General features: G+C 38.8%; 1 protein-coding gene and 1 long non-coding RNA gene across 9 annotated transcripts in view; both read left to right on the top strand.

The window, feature by feature from the left end:
* The window catches only part of LOC148876322 (protein GIGANTEA-like), a 60,445-nt gene extending 47,773 nt beyond the window's left edge, over positions 1-12,672 (top strand). For 4 of the 8 annotated variants that reach the window (XM_088966572.1, XM_088966574.1, XM_088966573.1 and 1 more), the window contains exons 12-14: positions 10,855-11,262; positions 12,053-12,145; positions 12,243-12,672. In XM_088966572.1, coding sequence (XP_088822698.1) covers positions 10,855-11,262; positions 12,053-12,145; positions 12,243-12,542 — 801 coding nt within the window. In that variant the 3' untranslated portion in view covers positions 12,543-12,672. Of the gene's footprint in view, positions 1-10,854; positions 11,510-12,052; positions 12,146-12,242 lie in introns of those variants that run through there. The other 4 variants (XM_088966577.1, XM_088966579.1, XM_088966578.1 and 1 more) reach the window with 2 other exon arrangements.
* Positions 12,673-13,150: 478 nt separating this feature from the next.
* LOC148876321 (uncharacterized) lies at positions 13,151-13,716 on the top strand. The gene is made up of 2 exons (XR_016105820.1): positions 13,151-13,288; positions 13,377-13,716. It is a non-coding gene; the product is annotated as an uncharacterized LOC148876321 (long non-coding RNA).
* The last annotated feature ends 7,760 nt before the right edge of the window (positions 13,717-21,476 follow it).

Here is a 21,476-nt window from a genome sequence, read left to right as displayed (position 1 = left end):
TTGGAGACTACTGTTGTAGCTTCCTCAGGCAACACCTCTTCATCCGCATTTGCCCACTCAGGTACTCATGCTTCTACAAACCATGCTACGACTTCATGTAATTGTAAAATTCCTTGGATTATTGATTCAGGTGCATCAGACCATATGACTAGCATATCTAACATTTTCTGTTCATATCAGCTCCTCTCTGGTAGAGAGAAGATTTCCCTTGGTGATGGGTCTCTTGCTCCCATCTCTAGCAAAGGGAATACTAGAGCATCTAACTCCCTTGGTTTGTCCTCTATCCTTCATGTTCCCAAACTTAATACTAACCTTTTATCTGTTAGTAGCTTAACTAAATCAATGAATTGCAGCATAACCTTCTTTCCTACTCATTGTGTTTTTTAGGACCTTAAAACTCAGAGGACAATTTGGAGTGGCCATGAGGCGAATGGAATGTTGTTGAGTTTTGGGCTAATATAACATGTTTTTATTTACATAGCATAGTTAGGGAGTTATTGGGCCTTAGGTCCATTAGTTTATGTTTTAAGTTAAGAGTGTTTTTTAAGTTCTCACAAGTAGCCAACTTACTAAGGGCATACCTGTCTTTGTACTCTCTTTTATTTATGAGTGTATAATCTAATGAAAGGGGTGGCCAGACCTAATTCTAAGCTTCTCCCATTCTCTTATCTCTTATCTCTCTCTTTCTTAGCTGAAATCTTTTCTTCTTTCTTTCACAGTTATTATATTAAAACAGGTTGTCCAAACCTTTCTACTAATATATTTGTTGGATACCTTTGATCGAGGTCCTGGACCACCTAGTGGAGTAGCTTTGGAGTCTTTCATCAAACTCAATTGATAGAGTCATGCTATGCCATTTAAGATTTGGTCATTTGTCTTTTTCTGCTTTGAGTCATTTGTTTTCTAGAAATGTTTAAGGGAATATCCCTATCGAGTCTTTACTGTGAGTCATGTGAACTTGCAAAACATTGTAGGCAATCTTTTCCAGTGAGTAATAAAAGATCAGTTTCTCCTTTCCATATTGTGCATTCTGATGTGTAGGGGTCATATCATTTATCTGCTATGGGGGGTTACAAGTATTTCATCATTTTCATTGATGATTTCTCTCATTACACTTGGATTTACCATATGAGATCCTGGGATGAAGTTTCAAATATTGTACAAAAATTTCATGAACTTTTATTCTTACCCAGTTTAATACTTGAATCAAAATATTCCGATCTGATAATGCTAAGGAAAATTTTGAGAAGAACCTTTCCTCCTACTTTGATACTGTTAAATAACTTAGTTTTATTTCAGTTTAGAGCTGCTACCTGGTTCAGCCAAGAGTTGGGAAGATGAAGGAGCAACTAGTCGAGGCATGAATTAGACTCTAATACCAAACTAATGCAACACATGTTAGAGGAAAAAAGAAAGAAACAGGGGCAAAAAGAAGAGAGGGAGAGACAAATCAAAGAAGAGAGTTCAAAAAATTTTATTCTTCAAAACATAACATAATGAACCCTAAGATATGTAAATTTATAAGAAACCTAGAAATTAAAAATTACAATTAAATCCCTACTGAATATGAAAATTACAAATAACCCCCTACAAAGAATAAATTTTACAATTAAACCTAATCTTTGCATTAATCAAAGTAATATGCCTAAAATAAGTACGAATTTTATGTGGCTCTTTAGTCTCAAAGTGATCTCCATCAAGTGAGTTTACTTGCTGACAAAAGACTAAAGGGAAACTTAGGAATGTAAAAAATAGAGTTGATACTAATATCATAACTAAGGGAAACATTACCAGTGCAATTAATAGGAGAAGAAGTGTCATCAACTAAGGTAATTGTCTGTGCAATGAAAGGTGGAGAGGACTCAAATAGATCTAAATATCCAATCATATGATCTGAAGCTCCAAAATCAATTACCCATGGTGAATGATTAGAATTGGAAACTAAACAAGTTGTACCTGACTTAGCAAGGGTAGTTGTGGGCTTGGAAGTCAAGGAAGAAGCCTGAAGAAGTCTCTCATATTCCTCACGAGTGATGGAGACCAACTTATTATGCTTACCAATTCCCGTTGCAAGAAACTCATTAGTAGGATCATTAATATCAATGTCATCCTTGACTATTACATGATTGGCCTAGGAAGATGGTGGGCCATGCAAGTCATAACAATTGCGTACCCCTCATGGTCACAATGTTTGCATTTTCTGACAATGCCACAACCACCACTATTTCTGCTGTCACCTCTTCCTTCCCTACTTCCACAACGACCACCTCTAACAACACAGGCAACACCCCTACTTCGCACTTCTTCCCTTAACACCTTTACCACCACTACCTCTGGTTGTCACTAAGCCAGACTTCTATAAGTAGTAAAATGATCATTTTGGCGTTGGCATGTCCTCCAAATGCGAGAAAACACCTCAGAAAGAGAAGCAAGACCACTACTTTCCAAAATTTGAGCTCTCACAGGCTCAAACTCATACCTCAATCCTGGAAGGAACCTGGCAACATCTAAGTGCTCCCTTTGAGCATGTTGTACCTTCAGATCAGGAGGGAGTGCCTGGTAAACATTTAACTCATTCTGTAAACTTTTCAAGGTAGCATAATATTCTTCTACACTCTTATTACCCTATAGAAGAGAGAAAGAGTCCTGATATAGTTGGTAGATCCTTGTCTCATTGTCTTGCCCTGAACACAGATGCCAGGCATATTGCCAAATTTCATTGGTAGTGTCTAAAAGCATGAGATTAACACTTATGTTGTTTTCCACTACCGTTCCATTAAGGCAGTCATAATTTGAGCATTTTCTTGCACCCATTCACCGTACCCCTCAGGTCCACTCTTGGGTTGCTCTTCCTTAACATCAACTTCCCTCTTGTAATTAAGGAGACTTCCACAAACTTAGTCCATGGTACACAATTAGTATCATTGAGTTCAACCGTAGTTAACTGTGTATTCACGAAGTCTGATTGCACAACTACAGCAGACTTGGAGCTACTATATTAGAAACAACCAAAGGTAGGAAAAGACACCAAACAATGAAGAAAATAGCTACAAGCACCAACCACGAGATCCAACACACCCTACAGCAACTTTAAGCTCAGAAGGGTTATTACAGTACCTTACTACAGTAGTTTGCAGCCCTAAACCCCCAAGAAATAGATCACACAAGCACTTGTAGGGTACCAAAACCCTCCACACACCAAAGGAAAGTAAGTTACCACGCCACAATACACCAAAAACTGCCAAAAACCAGCTGCACTCAATACACATACCTGTACCCACATCTAGAGGTATGGCAAGGTAGAGCTTAATACACTTGTACACCATCACAAACACTTCAAACCAACCAACTTATGGTACTAAAGCCTTTTTTATAAGGGACGACCAGTCCTTTTAAGTCCCTTTAGCTGTTTGTTTTGAAAAGGGGTTCTCAACTCCTAGGGTGCAAAAAAGGAGCATGAACAGTGACAGTCAAGTTCACTGCTCTGATACCATATTATAACAAAATAAAGAGAGAAAAAGGGAATAAAAAGAGGGAAAGAGGCGCGGAAAGATGTCTTGAACAGTAGAGAACAAGAAGAAAAGATACGAAGAAAAAGGGTCTAAAGGAAGAACATAGAAATGAACTCCTCTCCCTTGTTGACCTGGACTGCTAACCTTTTCTTTTGAATATACAAAATTACAGAAGTTCCCCTGTTAAGTGATTTTTAACAGGGGAAATATAATGCCATATTTGAAGGACAAAAATACTCTTTACGGTCATACATTTCAACATTCTGAGATAAAGTCTTAAATCAACTACGAGAATCCATCTTCCTCAAAGGTAAATTTTTAATGGAGCTGGCATTATCTAGATGCCATGATAATGCCAGAAAATAGTCCATTTGGCAGATGGTAGTCCAAAAATCATCCTTTAATCCTTCTTAGCCCATAGTTATCCTCCTAAACTCATCTTTGTGTCATACCTGTCCTAAATCAATTGGTATTAGAGCTGTCAATCGTACATTAGTCTCATACTTAACTGCCATGTAACCTTTTGCACATGGAGCTCATCCCCATTTTACACATTAATGTAAATTCTCTGTGTGTGAAAAAATATTCCATAGAATTAATGGTACAGCATAATTTGGCCTTATCAATAGGGGTTTTTGGAGAAAAGATGTTTTATTTCCTTGCAATTGTGCAATTGTAATTCACCTGTTTTAATACACTTATGGTAGTTATAGTTATTGATAAAAAAGGCCTTACAAGAGCAGCTATACTTTGCTCAGTTTGGGAGGAAAGGAACAATAAGATTTGTAAGAATGAGTATAGATCCAAAGAGGAAATTGTAGAAGGGTATAACGGTTAAGGTTATTCACTGGTTGAAAACACTGGATCTGTTTAAAGATGTCTTAGCTGAAGACGTATACAGGAATTGAGGTGTTATTGGCAGGTACTTCTTCTTTCAAGGCAGTAGAGGAAGAAGTTTGGTCTCCGGAAACACAACAAAGGGTGAAGCTGAACTTTGATGGAATCTTTATAGGTAATCCAGGTCCTTCGGGTATAGGGGATGTATTCAGAGATGGAGAAGGCAGAACAATTGCTATATATTCAGGCCCGATAGGAATGGGAGGTTCTCTGAGAGCGGAGGTCATGGCTTTGCTTCAAGGGGTTAAATTTTCCAAACAGTTGGGGCTATACCAAATTGAAATAGAAGGGGATTCTAAATTGGTAATTGGATGGATGTAATTGGGATGTTTGGGAGCCTAGATACATAGGCAGTTGATAAGGGAAATAAACAGTTTAACAAGGGAGGTGGATGTTTACTTTAAGTGGACAAGAAGATCAGCTACTGGGCTAGCAGATATTTTAGCAAAACAGGGGGCAGTTAGGGAGAATATTTTTTGGGCAGCTTTGCAATTCAACACCCTATACTAGGGGTTGATATTTCTATTTAAAAAAATCATTAATGAAGTTTCCATTTCCAATCAATAAAAAATAAAAAAAAGGCCTTACCAATGTGTCTCTAGGCCCATACCCACCCACAATTCTCCCTAATTATTCTTCTCTATCTTATATTTTATTTATCCCTCCACCTATTCCATACAAATATTGGCTCTCTCATCTTGGTTTGGATTTTGATCTTTCAAGATTTTGAACATGTGGAGAAGAACCCTTTTGGAAGGGATTTTGAGTATCTCTTGGATTTTATAGAACATGATGTATGTGTCTTTTGTATATGTTCCAACTTTAATAAAGAAAGGTAAAGTGGAAGAAAAAGAGAGAATGAAGAAATGGAAGAAAAGAGAGAAGACAAGCAAGGAGAAATCTCTCCAACTCTCCTTACTATCGACCCAGCTAGTATTAACAGTTTACTAAAGATCAAATGACAACAATGCCCTTAGATAAGTTACAACAGATATAGGAGAGAAAAAATAACAAGGAAAAGAGAAGAATGTCCTTGTCAACTAATTCTAACAATTCTACACTCCCCCGCAAGTTGGAGCATATATATCATAAAGTTCCAGCTTGTTACAAATATAATCCATCCTTTAGTGACCCACACTTTTAGTAAAAATATCAGCTAATCGGTCTTCAGATTTAACATAGGGAGTAACAATATCTCCAATTATTACTTTCTCTCTCACAAAATGGCAATCAGCTTCAATGTGTTCAGTCTTTTCATGGAACATTGGATTGGAGCCAATATGTGTTGTGGCTTGGTTGTCACAAAACAATTTAATGGGTTGACAAATTGTGATGTTCATCTCCTAAAGAAGATGCTTCAACCAAACTAGCTCACAGGTAGCATGGGCCACTGCCAGGGTCTCCATTGGACATGAAGCCTACTATAGGTTATTGTACCTTCTTGTGTGGAAATTTCATTACTTGGAAGAGCAAGAAACAAAGTGTGGTTGTTAGGAGTAATGCTGTGAGTTAGTTTGGTTGAAGCATGTATCCCCCTTTCTTGTTCAAAAGCCCTCGACCAAGAGCACCCTTTAGATACTTCAACACCCTTATAACACCATCCCAATGAGCAGTTATTGGGTTCTGCCTGAATTGACTAAGGACTCCAACATTAAAGGAGATGTCAGGCCTAGTGATGGTAAGATAGATCAGCTTTCCTGACAGTCTTCGATACCTTGCAAAGTCTTCTAATCACTCCCCCTAACTACCAACCATCTTCACATTGGGATCCATAGGAGTTCTAACTAGCTTGGATCCTAGCAACCCAATTTCATCCAACATATCAAAAACATACTTTTGTTGGGACGAAGAGATTCCCCACTTTGACTGAGATACCCCTGTTCCAAAAAAGTACTTCAAGGTTCCTAGATCTTTAGATTGAAAGTGGTGTTGTAGGAACTGTTTCAACTCATTAATTCCATGTGTATCATTGCCAATGAGAACAATATCATCAACATACACTGCCAAAATGATTTTCTTAAATGAAGAGTCCCTACTAAACACAAGATGATTTACACTACATTGTTTCAAGCCAAAATCTTGCACCACACTACTGAAACGACTAAGCCTTGCTCGTGGTGACTGCTTCATCCCATAGATAGTCTTCTTCAATCGACACACCTTCCCTAACTCCCCTTGAACAACATCCCCAAGAGGTTGCTCCATATACACCTCCTCTTGAAGATCACCATAGAGGAAAGCAATTTTAATTTTTAACATCAAATTGAATGGGGGCCAATCAAAGTGGGCAGCTAAAGAGATGAGCACTCATATAGAACCTATTTTAGCCACAAGAGAGAAGATTTCTAAATAGTCCACCTCATAGGTATGAGTATATCCCTTAGCAATAAGTCAAGCTTTGAACCGCTCAATAATGCCATCTTGGTGAGACCCATCGACAACCAACGACCTGCTTCCCAAGTGGTAAGGAAGTGAGGTCCCAAGTATTATTGGATTGAAGAGATGAGAGGGCTTCCTGTAGAGAACAAGGTAGGGAAACAAATGATAAAAGGGAAATGAACCGTTGATGTGAAGGAGATAAGTGAGAAAAGGAGACGTACTGAGAAAGGGGGTGATCTGTGCAAGCATGCTTACCCTTACGAAGAGCAATAGGTAGATCAAGATCTGAGAGGTGAATTTTTTAATGGAAAAAACTCTGGTGGCAGGTGAGAAGCTAAATCTAGATCAATTGTTGGTGACGATTCTGGTTGTTGATCGTGTTTAGAGTACACTGTGTGAATATATGGTAGAAGAGGAAAGAGGAAAGAGGAATAGAAGGAGCGTCAGAGGAAAGAGGAATAGAAGGAGCAAGCTCACGTCTAGAGAAATAGGGTAAACTCTCTAAAAAAGGTAACATCTGGAGCAATAAAAACTTTCCATAGAACAAGATCATAGCACTTGGAACCTTTTTGAGTACGAGAGTAACCAAGGAAAACTCATTTGATAACTCTGGAGTTAAGTTTATCATGGCTTGGACCCCATTTGTGAACAAAACACATACAACCAAACACACGAGGAGGAAGGGAGAAAGGGGAAGTAGAAGGAAACAAGATAGAGAAAGTTGACTCACCGTCTAGGACTGAAGAGGACATATGGTTTATGAGAAAACAAGAGGTGAGAACTATGTCACTCCAATAGATTTTAAGGACCGATATTTGAATCAACAAGCCCAAGCAGTTTCAATCACATGATGATTTTTCCTCTCAAGCACACCATTCTGCTGAGGAGTGTATGAACAGGAGGATTGATAATACTGTGAGAATCAAAATAAGACTGAAAATTATTATGAAAGTATTCTTTGGCATTACCAGAACGAAACACTTTAATGCATACACCAAGCCAATTCCTTATCTCAGCACGAAAGTATAAAAGAAATAGAGAACAATTTTGAATGATCCTTCAGTAAGTAAATCCAGGTCATTCTTGAATAGTCAAAACCCCCTACACTACCTTCACCTCTACCATGCACATTTCTACCAAGGAAACCTCCTCTTGAAACCACTATTGGATGATCTCTCTGAAGGTGGGCGATGACCACTATGTGGATTTGAGGCTCTCCTTATGGGGGAGAAAACCTTGGACAAGGATGGAAGATCACAACTACCTATGATTTGGACCTGCACTAGTTTAAATTCAGACCTCAACCTAAATAAAAACCTTGCCACATCTAGATGTTCTCTTTGTTCTTGTTGAGTCTTCAAATTAGTGGATAGGGGTTGATAAACATTAAGTTCATTCATTAAGCTTTTTAAGGAGAAGCATAGTATTCTTCAACACTTTTATACCCTCGTTGAAGAGAAAAATAGTCTTGGTATAACCGGTAAGTTCTTGTGACAGTCTTGTCCAGAATACAATTGCTTGGCATGACCCCAAATCTCCTTGGCCGTGTCCAAAAACATAAGGTTCACACTAATATGATTCTCCATACTATTCCAAAGAGATGTCATAATTTGGGTATTCTCTTTTACCCGTTCATTGCACCCTTCTGATTCACTTTTCAATGGACCCTCCTTGATGTACTTCAACTTGCCTCTTGCAGTGAGAGATACTTCAATCGACTTGGCCCATGGTATATAATTAGTACCATAAGTTTCACCATAGTTAATTGAGAAGTCATGAAATCATATTGCACAACTACTGTAGGCTCGGTGTTACTACTTGATGATGCCATGAATATGAGATCACTGGTGTATCACCTAGTCAAACTGTCAAATAGATGGTATGCACTTACTGTAGCACACTTTTTCTTTAGGAAGAACACCAAGAATCACCAGCCTTCTACTTTAGAAACACTAGGAAATGATCACACTTACCACAAGATGTTACAACAAACCACCACAAAATCACCATTAATTGAGGAGCACTTACCTCACAACTTGAGACATCACAAGGCTGCCCTCATCGAACTGCCAAATAGAGGGCCTTTAGAAAAGCACCAACTCACACAAAACTGCAACTTGAGGCATTAAAGCCTCTTTTCCAAGGGAGCAATCAGTCCCCTTGAGTTCTTTTCCTTTCCAACAGAGAATAGAGAATATTCTCTGTTCCTAGGGCACAAAAATTTGAGTCGTGAACAGTGCCGTGAACAATACAGTTGACCTCAATGCTCTGATACCATGTTCCAACTTAGAAAGGTAAAGTGGAAGAAAGAGAGAAAAAGAAGAAAAGGAAGAAGGTAGGGAGAGAAAGAGAAGAGAAGGAGAATAAAAGAGGGAAGACAAGCAAGGAGAAATCTCACCCAACTTTCCTTGCTGTCGACCCAGCTTGTATTAACATTTTACTAAAGCTCAAATAACAAAAATGCCCTTAGATAAGTATATAAGAGAGAAAATAACAAGTAAAAGAGAAAAATGCCCTTGTCAACTAATTCTAACAATTCTAACAGTATGCAAAAGTGTCTGGTTATTTGCTCTTTGTACTTGTGCATGTGTGTGTTTGTCTTTTCTGGTGTTCAGTGACACCTTATTCTCTTATTGTATATTCTTTTTGTTTTGTTAATTGAATAAGATATTTTATTATCAAAAGATAGAAATTGATACAAACATCCTGATGGGAGCGCGAGGTGCAGCCACACCCTTATGCAATTACATCTCAAAACTGGAAATTACAACACAGCCCAATCAATAATTTCCCTAGAAGCCCCTTATTTAGCTAAGGAATCTACCATTGCATTAGTCGACCTGCTCACCTATTGTGTTCTAGTTGTCGCATTCCTTGTTAGCCACTTGACTTTCATTAGTAGCTCCCTAAGGCGCCAAGTAACAAAATCCGGATCCAGCATCCACCCCACCACCACCTTAGAATATCCCTCTATAATCAGACCGTTCATACCAAGTTGATTTGCAATCTGAATTCCTTGTACAGCAGCTAGCAACTCATCCCTAGTAGAATCTGATGGAACTTCTCTTATTGTATATTCTCTTTTTACCTTTTTAATAAAATCCTTTTATGTTTATAATAAAATTTCATGGAACTTTTTAAATTTACTATATTTGTTTATACAAAGAAAAAAATAATCTTTGCATCTGTTTCATACCTCATGTTTATGTTTTAGTGTATCTTTTTTTGTCATGAGTAATATAAATGTCACATCACATGACCAGGTCTTGTAGTGTTGATCAACAATAACTAAGAGCAATGTATAGTTGTCAAAGCATCACCTAGATGCCTACGCATCAAATAGGCGACTAGGTGCCCTTGGCCGGGTGTCTCACCTAAACGCCTTTTTTATAGCAATTAGCCACCCATCTAGTGACTAGGTACCTGCCTAGGCGCCCATCTTATTAAATGTATCGCTTATACTTTTCTTTAAAGTTTCACTATTGAAATCTAAAAGATCCAAAGGTTTTGAGAAGAGAAAAGGAAAAAAAGTAGAAATATAAAGAAGTTTCTTTCTTTTTTTTGGGGGGGGGGTGGTTTTCTACTATCTCTCAGTTACATTAAATATAACCTTCTCTAGTTGATAATTTGATATGAAATTGCTCTATTAAATACTTATTATATCAGTATCATTTATCGTAGTATTGAAGTACTATTACCCTAGATATGTTGATTGCTCTGTTTTGAGAAAGAAATTTGTTAAATTTTCAATTAATATACATGCTGAATTTTATATAAAACTTTATGAAATTCTTATTGCCTAGGTGCCCCACTATTGCCTAGAATTGCCTAGACACCTTAACAACTATCGAGCAATGGAAATTATGATAATGAAAAATAATTATTTGTTAAGGAAGGTTGAAAATTTTCTTGTAATTTTCATGAGAATAGAATCAATGAATAGACTACCAGTGGTAGTATGTTACATTTCACAATGTGTAATCCCCTCAATCTAATGTACAATGTATTATATGTTTTTTGCTGTTTCATGGTATGTATGATTGATCACTACTCTTGTTGTATGTAGGTAGTTGATGCCCTATGCAATGTAGTATCAGCTTCACCAGCAAAAGCATCAACCGCAATTGTTCTTCAGGTAAAAATTTTGTTCAGCTTAAGAATTTTGAAGTCGTCACAAAAGCTGGTCCTATTAATTTCCCTTTTTTCAACCATTTCATCTGTTTATTCACTTTTAGTGGATGTGCATTCTTGTCAGGCGGAGAGGGAGTTGCAGCCTTGGATCGCTAGAGATGATGAACAAGGTCAAAAGATGTGGCGAATTAATCAGAGAATTGTAAAATTAATTGCGGAGTTAATAAGGAATCATGATAACCCAGAGTCTCTGGTAATTTTGGCAAGTGCTTCAGATCTTCTTCTACGTGCCACAGACGGAATGCTCGTTGATGGAGAAGCATGCACTCTACCTCAGCTAGAGGTAATATCTCAAGAAAATAGATGCTATTGTTTCTGTTATGAATTCAAAGCATTACTCCATATGTGGTGGCTTTTGGGTGCAAATGATTGCATATTCTATTTTTGTTGATTTGATTCACCGTGGAAAATAAAATTTCTCTAGTTTTTCTTGTTTGATAGTGCTTACTAGCATTTCTTGGCATCTCTCATCTCATAAATATTAGATTTATATCTGGAGCTGTAAATGTGCTGGGCTGGGCAGCCTTATCTGATTTTGGACTGCATGAACCAAACCTGAGCCAATTTTAGTCTGAGCCTCAATTTATATAAGCTTGTGTAGAAAAGTGAGCCTGATCCGGGCTTGTTATTATAATTTTTTTTTTCTTTTGTGGACCTCAAAGTTTGGGATCTATTATGGGACATTAATAAACCAAATTTCTAAAAATTTGGTTAAATGAGCCAAGCCTTACCCCAACTATTAAGTACATTAGCGCAAGATAAGCTGGACAAAGTTCATACAAGCTCATTAAACTCTCTTTCGTCTTGTCATTTTGACATTTTTTATGGGCACCTATATTTTGATTGATAATTTGTAATCATGAAGATAACTTTCTAATCTCTTTACTCTTCCCAACAGTTTCTGCATATAATTGGAAGAAGAGTTTCCATTATAAGTATTTACAGTTTCTGCATAATTGGAAAAATTACCTTTGATAACAGTAGTTAAATATTAAAAATACTATAGTTATATGGCTTACTGACTACATGTCCACAATTGTTTTCTGAGATTACCTCTATATAAAAATGAACAGCTATTGGAAGCAACAGCTAGAGCAGTTCAGCTTGTAGTCGGGTGGGGGGAATCTGGCTCAGCCATTGCAGATGGCCTCTCAAACCTGTTGAAGGTAAATGCAAGCCTAGTCTAAAATATTTTAATTTAATTTGGTTTCATGTCAAGGTTTAATCCTTTGTTGAAATGATAAATGTGAAACTTGCATGCAGTGTCGCCTACCAGCTACAATCCGGTGTCTTTCTCATCCAAGTGCACATGTCCGGGCTCTTAGCACATCAGTTCTCTGGGATGTATTGCACATTGATTCAACTCATTCTACTTCTAAACAAGAAGATGTACAAGCAATCCACAGTTCCCACCATCCATGCCTAAGTGTAGACACAATTAACTGGCATGATGACATTGAGAAGTGCTTAAAATGGGAAGCTCAGAGCCGGCGTTCAAATGGGATGAACATAACATTTCTTGGTGCTGCTGCCAAAGAATTAGGTTTTACCATTTCCCCTTGATATCACTTTCAGGGACCATTCAAAATTTGTCCTTGGCAGATGTATTAAATAATTGTCAATCTTTTAGCATTATATAGCCATTTTGTAGTTTCTTATGAAACATTCATTGAAGTGAATTTTAGGAACAGAAGTAGATATAGCAACTTTGAAGCATCATTCAAGGTATCAATGATATACCCCAATATGCCGGAAGGGGTGTATCAATACTTTGAACCATGCACATCTGTTTTTAAGTTTTTTTTTTTTTTTTCAAAATTTCACAGCAAGCCTTATTTTTATGTTATTTCATTATTAAAAAAGATTTTTTTAAAACAAAAACTTAAAAAAGGGGTTCAGTACCCCAAAGATACCATAATCGATGCTTTGAACCTTGCTTTGAAGGATTAGGCATAAGAAATAACAATAGTCTTTTATCTCTTGTTAACAAGTAGTCAAGGTTCTCTTACTGGTCTAACCGTTTATGCTGAGTGACAGTTGATACTCGGTGGGGAAGGGGGCTTTTATCTTACTATTGTTTATATTTAAACTTTTTATCCCTCATCGTCCTGTATGTTTTAGAACTCTCCTTGTTCCAATGAAGATCTAACATCTAGGCCATGTAAATGTAGAGAGGTTGAAGTTCTCAGCTAGCATTTGTAATATTATTTTCCAGTCTCAGCAGCGGTTCAAGTGTTAAATCAGTTTATTGATGTATGGGTATGTCAATCTTCAGAAGACAGAGATAAAGACATGCTTATGTTAAGAATGTAAGCTTGGCTTGAAGTTGATTATTCAGTAATAGTTCTTGAGTTTTCCTTTACTCGTCTCAAACATATATTTCAACCATCATGGCAGGAACAACAACAGGCAGTCAATTCTCAAGCCTAAACAGCATGAAAGTTCCTATTTGTCTTCCAAAAACAAGTAGACCAACCCAGATGTGTAAAACCTTTTTGGCTTTTGCAACATCTGTTGACACGGGAAATCCTTGGCAATGATTAAAACAAATGGTTTTGTTGAATAGTTTTTCTTCAGTCACTTCTTCTAAAGAATGTATAAGTATGGCAAGAGGCAGATAAAGATGCTTTTCATGGAAGACATGACATGTAATATTGTAAGGAGACACGTTTCTTTTCTTCTCTTCTAAATTCTATGGACAGCAGTTCATCCATATGAAAACCTTCACAGTTGAACCGATGAAAGCCTTCATCCAGCTTGAATTTTTTCTACCGTCAGGTTCATTAGTTCTATCACTAAAAGATGATTTGCCTCCCTGCCACGTCAGCCTATACCGAATACACCACTGTAACCACCTGATTTGCCGTACAAATCGTTGGAATCATACATAGATGGTTGAATTTTGCATCATCATCATTTGTGTTAGTGTTATTCTCATCTGTCACGCTTCTGGCCATGCCCTCGATGGTTGTTTCACTGTAGCTCGGGGAAACTTGAAACTCTCTCCTCGGCAATGGGAAGAGGTTATCAACATCTTGGTATCAGAGCAATTGAATTCCTGGGTAACCAAGGTACTAGCGATGGAGGATCGCATAGGAAGCCGGGAGAAGTTCCATGAGGAGATGCATCTGTAGTTCTCCGAAACATCGCCTTCCGATTGGACCAGTAGGAAGAATTTAACCGTTAGTAGTGCGCAAGCAGAGGGTTCGGAAAGGGGGCAGAGAGCTCAGCCCAAGAAGGAAGTGGCTTCATATCTCCTCAGAAGTTTTGGAAAGGGGGGTAGAGTTACCAAAGTTTGGAGGCATGGGGCTGGACGGTTGGCTTCTCCTCATCTAGCAGTACTTCCGCTTGCAAGAGGTATCGGAGGAGAACTAGGTAGCAGTGGCTAGCCTGGGGTTTGAAGGGCGAGCAATGGAGTGGTATAGTTGGTATAAAGAATATCAGCCAGATCCCACCTGGCACCAGTTCATAGCTGCCGTGGACGCTCGAGTTAACAGGCCCCTTGGTAGCAACCATGTTGGATGACTTACGTAGCTCTCACAGTCCTCCAATGTTCATGAATATATGGAGTTTCAGAGTATCTCCAGCCGAGTAAAAGGATTGAGTGAAGAGTCCCTTGTGGGATGTTTCATCTTCGGTCTCAAGGCTGAAGTTTGGGCAGGGGTGGAAAAGTTTGAGCCTATAACCTTGGTCCGAGCCTTTCGCCTGGCACTGTTGGAGGAAGAATGGGCAGCACAATGTCAAACAGTAAGACTAGAGCTACCTCAGCCCTGCTTCTCACCAACGGGCAACCATTCGACGAACAGGACCTCACCAAGGAAACTCCCAGAGGTTCGTAGACTCACCTTTACAGAAATGAAGAGGAGGAAAGGGGATTATGTTACAATTGTGAGGAACAGCACACCCCTGGCCATCGGTGCAAGGTGCAGAAGCTACTGTGGATTAATTGGGATGCGGAAGAGAAGGAAAATGACGACTCAGAATAGACCCTAGACAGAGCTGAAGAGTTGGACCCTACCCAGCAATCTCCTGCATGCTATCTCAGGAACTGATACACCATAGACTAATGCATCTACATGGGACGGTAGGGACTCTCCTAGTAACCATCGTGGACTCCGGATCCTCTAACAATTTTATGGACTCGAGGGTGGCGACAAAGGCCAAAGTGGCATTAACATCAGACACCTTCAAAGTGGCGGTGGACTCCGGATCCTCTAACAATTTTATGGACTCGAGGGTGGCGACAAAGGCCAAAGTGGCCAATGGGGACCAGGTAGCCAAGCGGTGGCCAATGCGGGGGCAGAGATCACCGCAGATTTCTTTTTGTTGTCCCTACACGGGTTGAATGCTGTACTCGGGGTCCAGCGGCTTCGAACCTTGGGGCCAATAACATGGGACTTCAACAATCTTTCACCATAGTACCAAGGTTAAGCCAACACCCACCGTTTGCAAGGCCACAGACCTCCAGAGTTTAGAGCGATAGCTGGATGGAATGGAGAAGCAAGTGTTAAAAGTCAGGTGTTGTTTTCTGCTGTAGATACAGGCACCCATGGCCCAGCGGAGTCCACCATGGACTATCGCATCCAGTTAGTATTGCGGGACTTTGAAGGGGTCTTTGAGGAGCCAAAAGGTCTACCCCCTCCTCGGACCTTAGACCACACCGTTCTGTTGCAAGAAGGGGTGATGCCAGTGTGCGCACGTCCCTATCGATACCCACATGTGAGTGAGTTCTAGGAAGTTCAGGTGCTAGGCACCCCTCTTTCCGAGCTGTTGTAGCAGTCCAAGACGGGAGTAGTTTAGGCTCAAATTCTAGCGAAACACCAATTAACAAGATTGTTCAAAGCTCTTGAAATCTAGCAAAAATGTTTTCAACTTCGACTAGAATTGATTTGAGGTGATGTTATCGGGTCTTAGGTATTGGTTTCCCTAAGACCCTTGTCTCTTTACCTCTTTTTTCAATCTAGAGGAAACTGGGAATGCAAGTTTCCCAGTATTTTAGGACTTTAAGCAATCTAAAACTAAACTAAAGTAGAGAGATGGTGGAATGAGAGACTTACCTCTTGTATACGACCTTGAAACAAACTTTCCAGCAACTAAAAGTCTTCAAACGGAACTTAAACAAGGCAGGAGATGATCTGAGTGTTTCTGGTGTTAAGTTGGAAAACAAGGGATGGGGCTTGAGCTTGGTTTTAGGGATTTCGGGATTTCAAGCAGAGTGGGTGTGTTATAGAAGTTGGAAAACTGCCCTGCCTTATCTCAAGCTCGAGTTAGGACTCTATTTATAGAGAAAATGGAGAGAGATGGGTCTGAAACTCGCTCAGCTATAGTGTTTGTGATTCAGTAGAGTTTTTTCACTGAAATAGACAAGGATTTTGAGAGAGAAGGGCCTATAGTTGATCATTCCTTCTTTGTACAACAATTTTTTTTCAATTTTGGGCGGCTTCTTATGGATTTTGTGCATTCAATGAGGGATTGGGGCATGCTAGATGTTGCAGCCCCGGTTGACAGTGGCCAAAAATATAAATTCGATGGACTTTTAAATGAGGTTTTGTCATTTCTTAGTTTTAAGTGGGGACCTGCTTGGTATTTTGAGATCTTTAAGCCTATTAGGCCCAAATTCATTGGTCCAGGTGTTTTAATGGGGTTAAGTAAGGAGCTTATGGATTTCAGTTCCCACTCACTTAAAATCCTAGGTTGGACAGCTGATGTGGCGGTTCAATCTAGTGCATAAAAAAGGTATTTCTCTAGTTCAACGGTCAAGCGGATGAATCTGGTCATGAAATTTGGCATGCTAGGGTGTTTTGGTTCTCTGAATATAGTGGTGAGGTCTGATCGGACAAATTGGGTTTAGATGATTGAGATATATGGCTGATAGGTTCAGATCAATAAGATTTATTGAAATAGAATCTTTGTTTGATGAAGGGTCAAACGGGGAAATTTTGGGACAAAATTTGGTGGGTAGGTCTTTAGTTCAGGCCATGGTCTAAGAGGGCTTGGAATGGAACTTGCTTTTTCAACTATCAAATGGAGGTGTTTGGTCGTGAGATTTGATGTGCTATAGCTTTCTAGGTCATTAAACATGGTGGTGAGCTCTGATTGGACAAATGGGGCCGAGATGGTGGAAATTCGTGACAGGTGAGCTTTTGATCAATGAGATTCTTCAAAACAAAATCCAGGCTTGATGTTAAGTCAAACAAGGGAATTTTGGAATATAATTTGGTGAGTAGGTATGGATTGAGCTTATAAGGCTATTGTGAAGGTTTGATCGTGCTAGGTATGTGTAGATCATGGGTTTTGGGTTCGAGGAGTGTCATAGTGTTACGCGTCGAAACAGAATCTCTGATGGATGGTTAGCTAAATCTCGGAACTTATTGTTGAAATTTTGTGTGATTGGTTGTTTAAGGATTTTGTTTCATGTGGAGTTTGATCAGGGATTAAGTAGGGTGATGTGGCATAATCAAGACCATCGAAAGGGGATCATGTAGATGTAACAATGGATTTATGGGCATTTAGGCTAAATTTTGGTTTCTTAGGGTTTTGGCATGTTTCAATGTGACTGGTGTGGTCCGGTCGGGCGTTCAGAATGTAAGAGGTAGGTCAAAGAAGGAACCGGACAAAAATCGAATGCTAACAGTTGCCCCTCTTTGTTAGAGGTAGCGAGATACTGAACAATAAAGAAAAAAGAAGCACCTAGAGGTTTTTGTTTGGGACAAGAGGTTAGGAGAGGAAATTTTGTTGCTAGAATTTCGGTCAAGGTCGAAGTTGATATAGTGCAATAGCCTTGCTTAGAAGGCGTAGTACCATCTCAAGCCTCAGTGGGAAAATGCAACAATCACACAAACAATAAAGTGGGGACATTCCAGAAGAAGCCATTGATAATTTTTATCTTTGTTGACTGGATTTGATTATTTTGAATTTGGCGATTTGAACACTTGTGACTTTCAAAAACCTGATTTTGAATTTTGTCATCTAATGAATTTTTGTATTCGATTTTTGGTAACTTGGATGATTTGATTTAACTCAAGTTTTGATATTTGGTAAATTTGACAGTTTCGAACTTGATAACTTGGATATTTGATGATTTGATGAATTAGATATTTTGATGATTCAATTTTGATTTTTGATATTTGATGAATTTGTTATTTGATAATTTAACTGTATCACAGATTCTTTTCTTGGGGTTATTATCCAATGTAATTTCAGTTATATTTGTTTCTAGAGAATGATGGAGAACATAGAGACCATTTTCAAGTTCTTCGTATGCAAGGAATTTTTATTTCCTTTGATAGTAATCATATTACTAAAGAGAACAGAATATCCATCCACACACAGTTTTCAAACACAAATCAAATTTCTTCTGAAATTGGGTACATAAAGATAATCTTTTAATGTAATTAATCATTCTCTGAAATACAATTCTATAGTCCTTATAGTTGTAGCTGCAACATTTGTCGAAGTCCCCAAGTAAAGAATCACATATCCCTCACTCAGTCTTCTTCTTGTCCTAAACCCTTGCAATGTGTTATATGCATGAGTAGAAATCCCGGAGTCAATACACTAGGAAGCAAAAGTTACCAACATATTGGTTTCTATGAGAAAGGAGTCGAAATTACCTTGTTTTTTGGTCTCCAGGTACTGAAGACAATTCCTCTTCTAGTGGTCTGATGAGACTAAAAAGTATCCTATAAATCATAGGTGCGCAGACCAAGAATTAAGAATTCATATTACATCAAAATTGAATTCCTATACATTCCATCTAAAAATTAAGAAAAAAAATAATTATAGACCAAGAATGAATAGAACAACAGGTGCGTAGTTTTCTTGCGGCATTAAAGAATTCGATCTCCACCATACGAACAACCCAAAAATCAAGAAAAATATATAGAATAATTCTAAATATTAATCAGATTAATAACGATTTAATTTCAGATCAATCGCCCAAAAACTAGGAACCAATTTCCCCAAAATTGTTAATTGCGCAAATCGGGTAGAACGCCTTCTCCCCATTTGTGCAGATCTAGATCTGGTTTAATTTGGTTCAAGATTTGGACCTGGCTCTGATACCACTAAAGGGATGAAAGATCCATCATATGGATGGTCGAACACTACAAGAAGGTTGGGCAAATTTTCAAAAATTTCTCTCTCTCCCATGTGGGAATCGCATTCCCTATTTTAGAAAACTGTTTTTTTAAGGATCAATCTTGAAACCAAACTGGACCAGATCTGAAACCAAAAGGGAGTAGAGGAATATACCTGATACAGAGTAATAGTAAACCCCCAATGAAGGTGTTCATGCCCAAGTAGAAGGCCAAAGATTGCTTCCACCGAAGATGACACAATACAAGGTGAAGCAGAATCAGCAGGACGATTCTTCAGTAAGAACCGAATTCTTCAACAAGAATATGATGAAGGGCTGTTGAGCACGACTTCAGATTGACTCTTCTAGCAAAAGGCAATATCAAGAACCATTCTTGATCACTCCCACTGGTGGAGATCGAACTAGGTAGGGCGGCAAGAGTAAGAAAGAATAAGAGTAGAAGACAAGTGCAGTCAAACTGTGTAGTCTCTCTCTCTATTCAACAAACTATCCATTGTTTTTGGAGGTTCGCCCTTCTCTTCTATTTATAGCCTTAAAGAGAGGATCTCTTAATCTCATTAGGAGTTTCCTAATCCAAATCTTTTATTTGGATCTGGAGTCTCTGTAAGAGATAAGGATAATCCCTTATCTTATCTATAGATAAAGATCAGCCTTCCTAATTTAATTAGGAGTTTCTTGATCCAAATCATTATTTGGATCTGGACTCTTTGAGTGGATAGGGATAATCCCTTATCCTATCTACTGATCCAAATCCCAGAACCGTCGTCATTTTATTAATCTTATTAAGCCAGTTCGAATGGGCTTTAGGCCCATTAAGTCTATGTGCTCACTTATCCTCTCAATCTACTGTCTAGTTGGTTCTCCTTGTATGGCATGGGACCCAAACATTGATCTACACATCAACCACTTGGGTTCAGCCCAGCCTCTGTTACAAGGCCTGGTCGAATTCACTATAGGAGACAGTGAACCCCTGAGTCCATCACCATGGGCTCTTAATGGGCCCAACATTTAAACTAAGTGGCCATTGGATTCAACCACCTTATGAAAACCCAAGGACTGTGGGCAGATGCAAGATTAGCCCGTCAGGTATTACCTTCAATGGTCTTACACTTAACCTCTCAGCCCATAATGATCAAACACTGCCCGACAAGAGATGACCTCTCCCTTGGCTGCAAGGAACAGTGTTGCACTCTCTGTTCACATGGATCCCGGGAATTAAAACCTTTTGCAAACATTTTGAAACCATAATATATATATATATGTATATGTATATCTTTATATAAATATATTTTTCAAAACAAATTTCAACAGTTGAAATCGATTGCCGGCAGTTTAGGTTTCCATTAGAGATAGTGCATCCCCGATCATTCACTTTGTTCGACAAATAGGCTGATCCTGTCACTATGATCACATAGATGAATTCTTGGACTGTCCCAACATACCCAAGTTTTGACCCCCTCTAAGGATCTCACTGATTGGCATATCAAATACAGTCCAATCCGACACATAGTGTAGTACCATAATCGAGTCTAGGGGTCTGGTGTAACATTCCAATTTTTCCCATCTATCTCCAAGGTCTAGGGCAATACTAGAATTTTGGTCTAGTTTAGGGTTTCAAGAAAACCCACACTGCATGTACCTCAGTTCTCACCCTAGTAGTTGAGACAAGCCACCCCAACCAACTTGGCGGCACATCAGTGTCAGCCTTGGCAAGATAAATCTCCTCAAATCTATCCAACGGCTATGAAGATTCTAAACTAACATGAGTCTTATATGTGTCCAGTTAGGCGAACCTCTCTTTAAGCCTATAAATAGAAGAGCAGGGCAAACCTCCAAATCATCTAATAGACTACTAAATTACAGAGAGAGACAACACAGTTTGATTGTACTGTCTTCTTCTCTCCTGCTCTTGCCACCTTACCAGTTCGATCTCCACCAGTGGGAGTGATAAGAATAGTTCTTGATATTTCCTTTTGGTTGAAAAGGCAATCTGAAGTCGTGCTCACCTGCCTTTCATCACATTCTCGCTGAAGAATGCGGTTCTTGTTGAAGAATTGTCCTACTGATTCTGCTTCACTACACACCGTGTCATTTTCAGTGGAAGCAGTCTTTGGTTCTCTCATTGGGCATGTACACCTTCATTAGGAGTTACTGTTACTCTGTATCAGTATATCCCTCTCCTTCCTTTTGGTTTCGGATATGGTTCGGTTTGGTTTCAAGATTGAAATTTTGAAAATGTAGTTTTCTAAAATAGGGAATGTGAATCTTACACGGGATAGAGAGAAATTTTTGAAATTTTGCCCAATCTTCTTGCAGGGTTCAGCCATCCATATGATGGATTTCTCATCCCTTCACGTCCATATCAATTCCCCATGCTGAGAAAAGCCAAGGTGTTGTGA

This window comes from Nelumbo lutea, chromosome 1 (assembly GCF_056320005.1).
Source record: "Nelumbo lutea isolate HS-2025 chromosome 1, American lotus-T2T, whole genome shotgun sequence".
NCBI lineage: Eukaryota > Viridiplantae > Streptophyta > Magnoliopsida > Proteales > Nelumbonaceae > Nelumbo > Nelumbo lutea.
The sequence above is the reverse complement of the archived record's forward strand: the minus strand, read 5'-3'. Positions and strand labels throughout refer to the sequence as shown.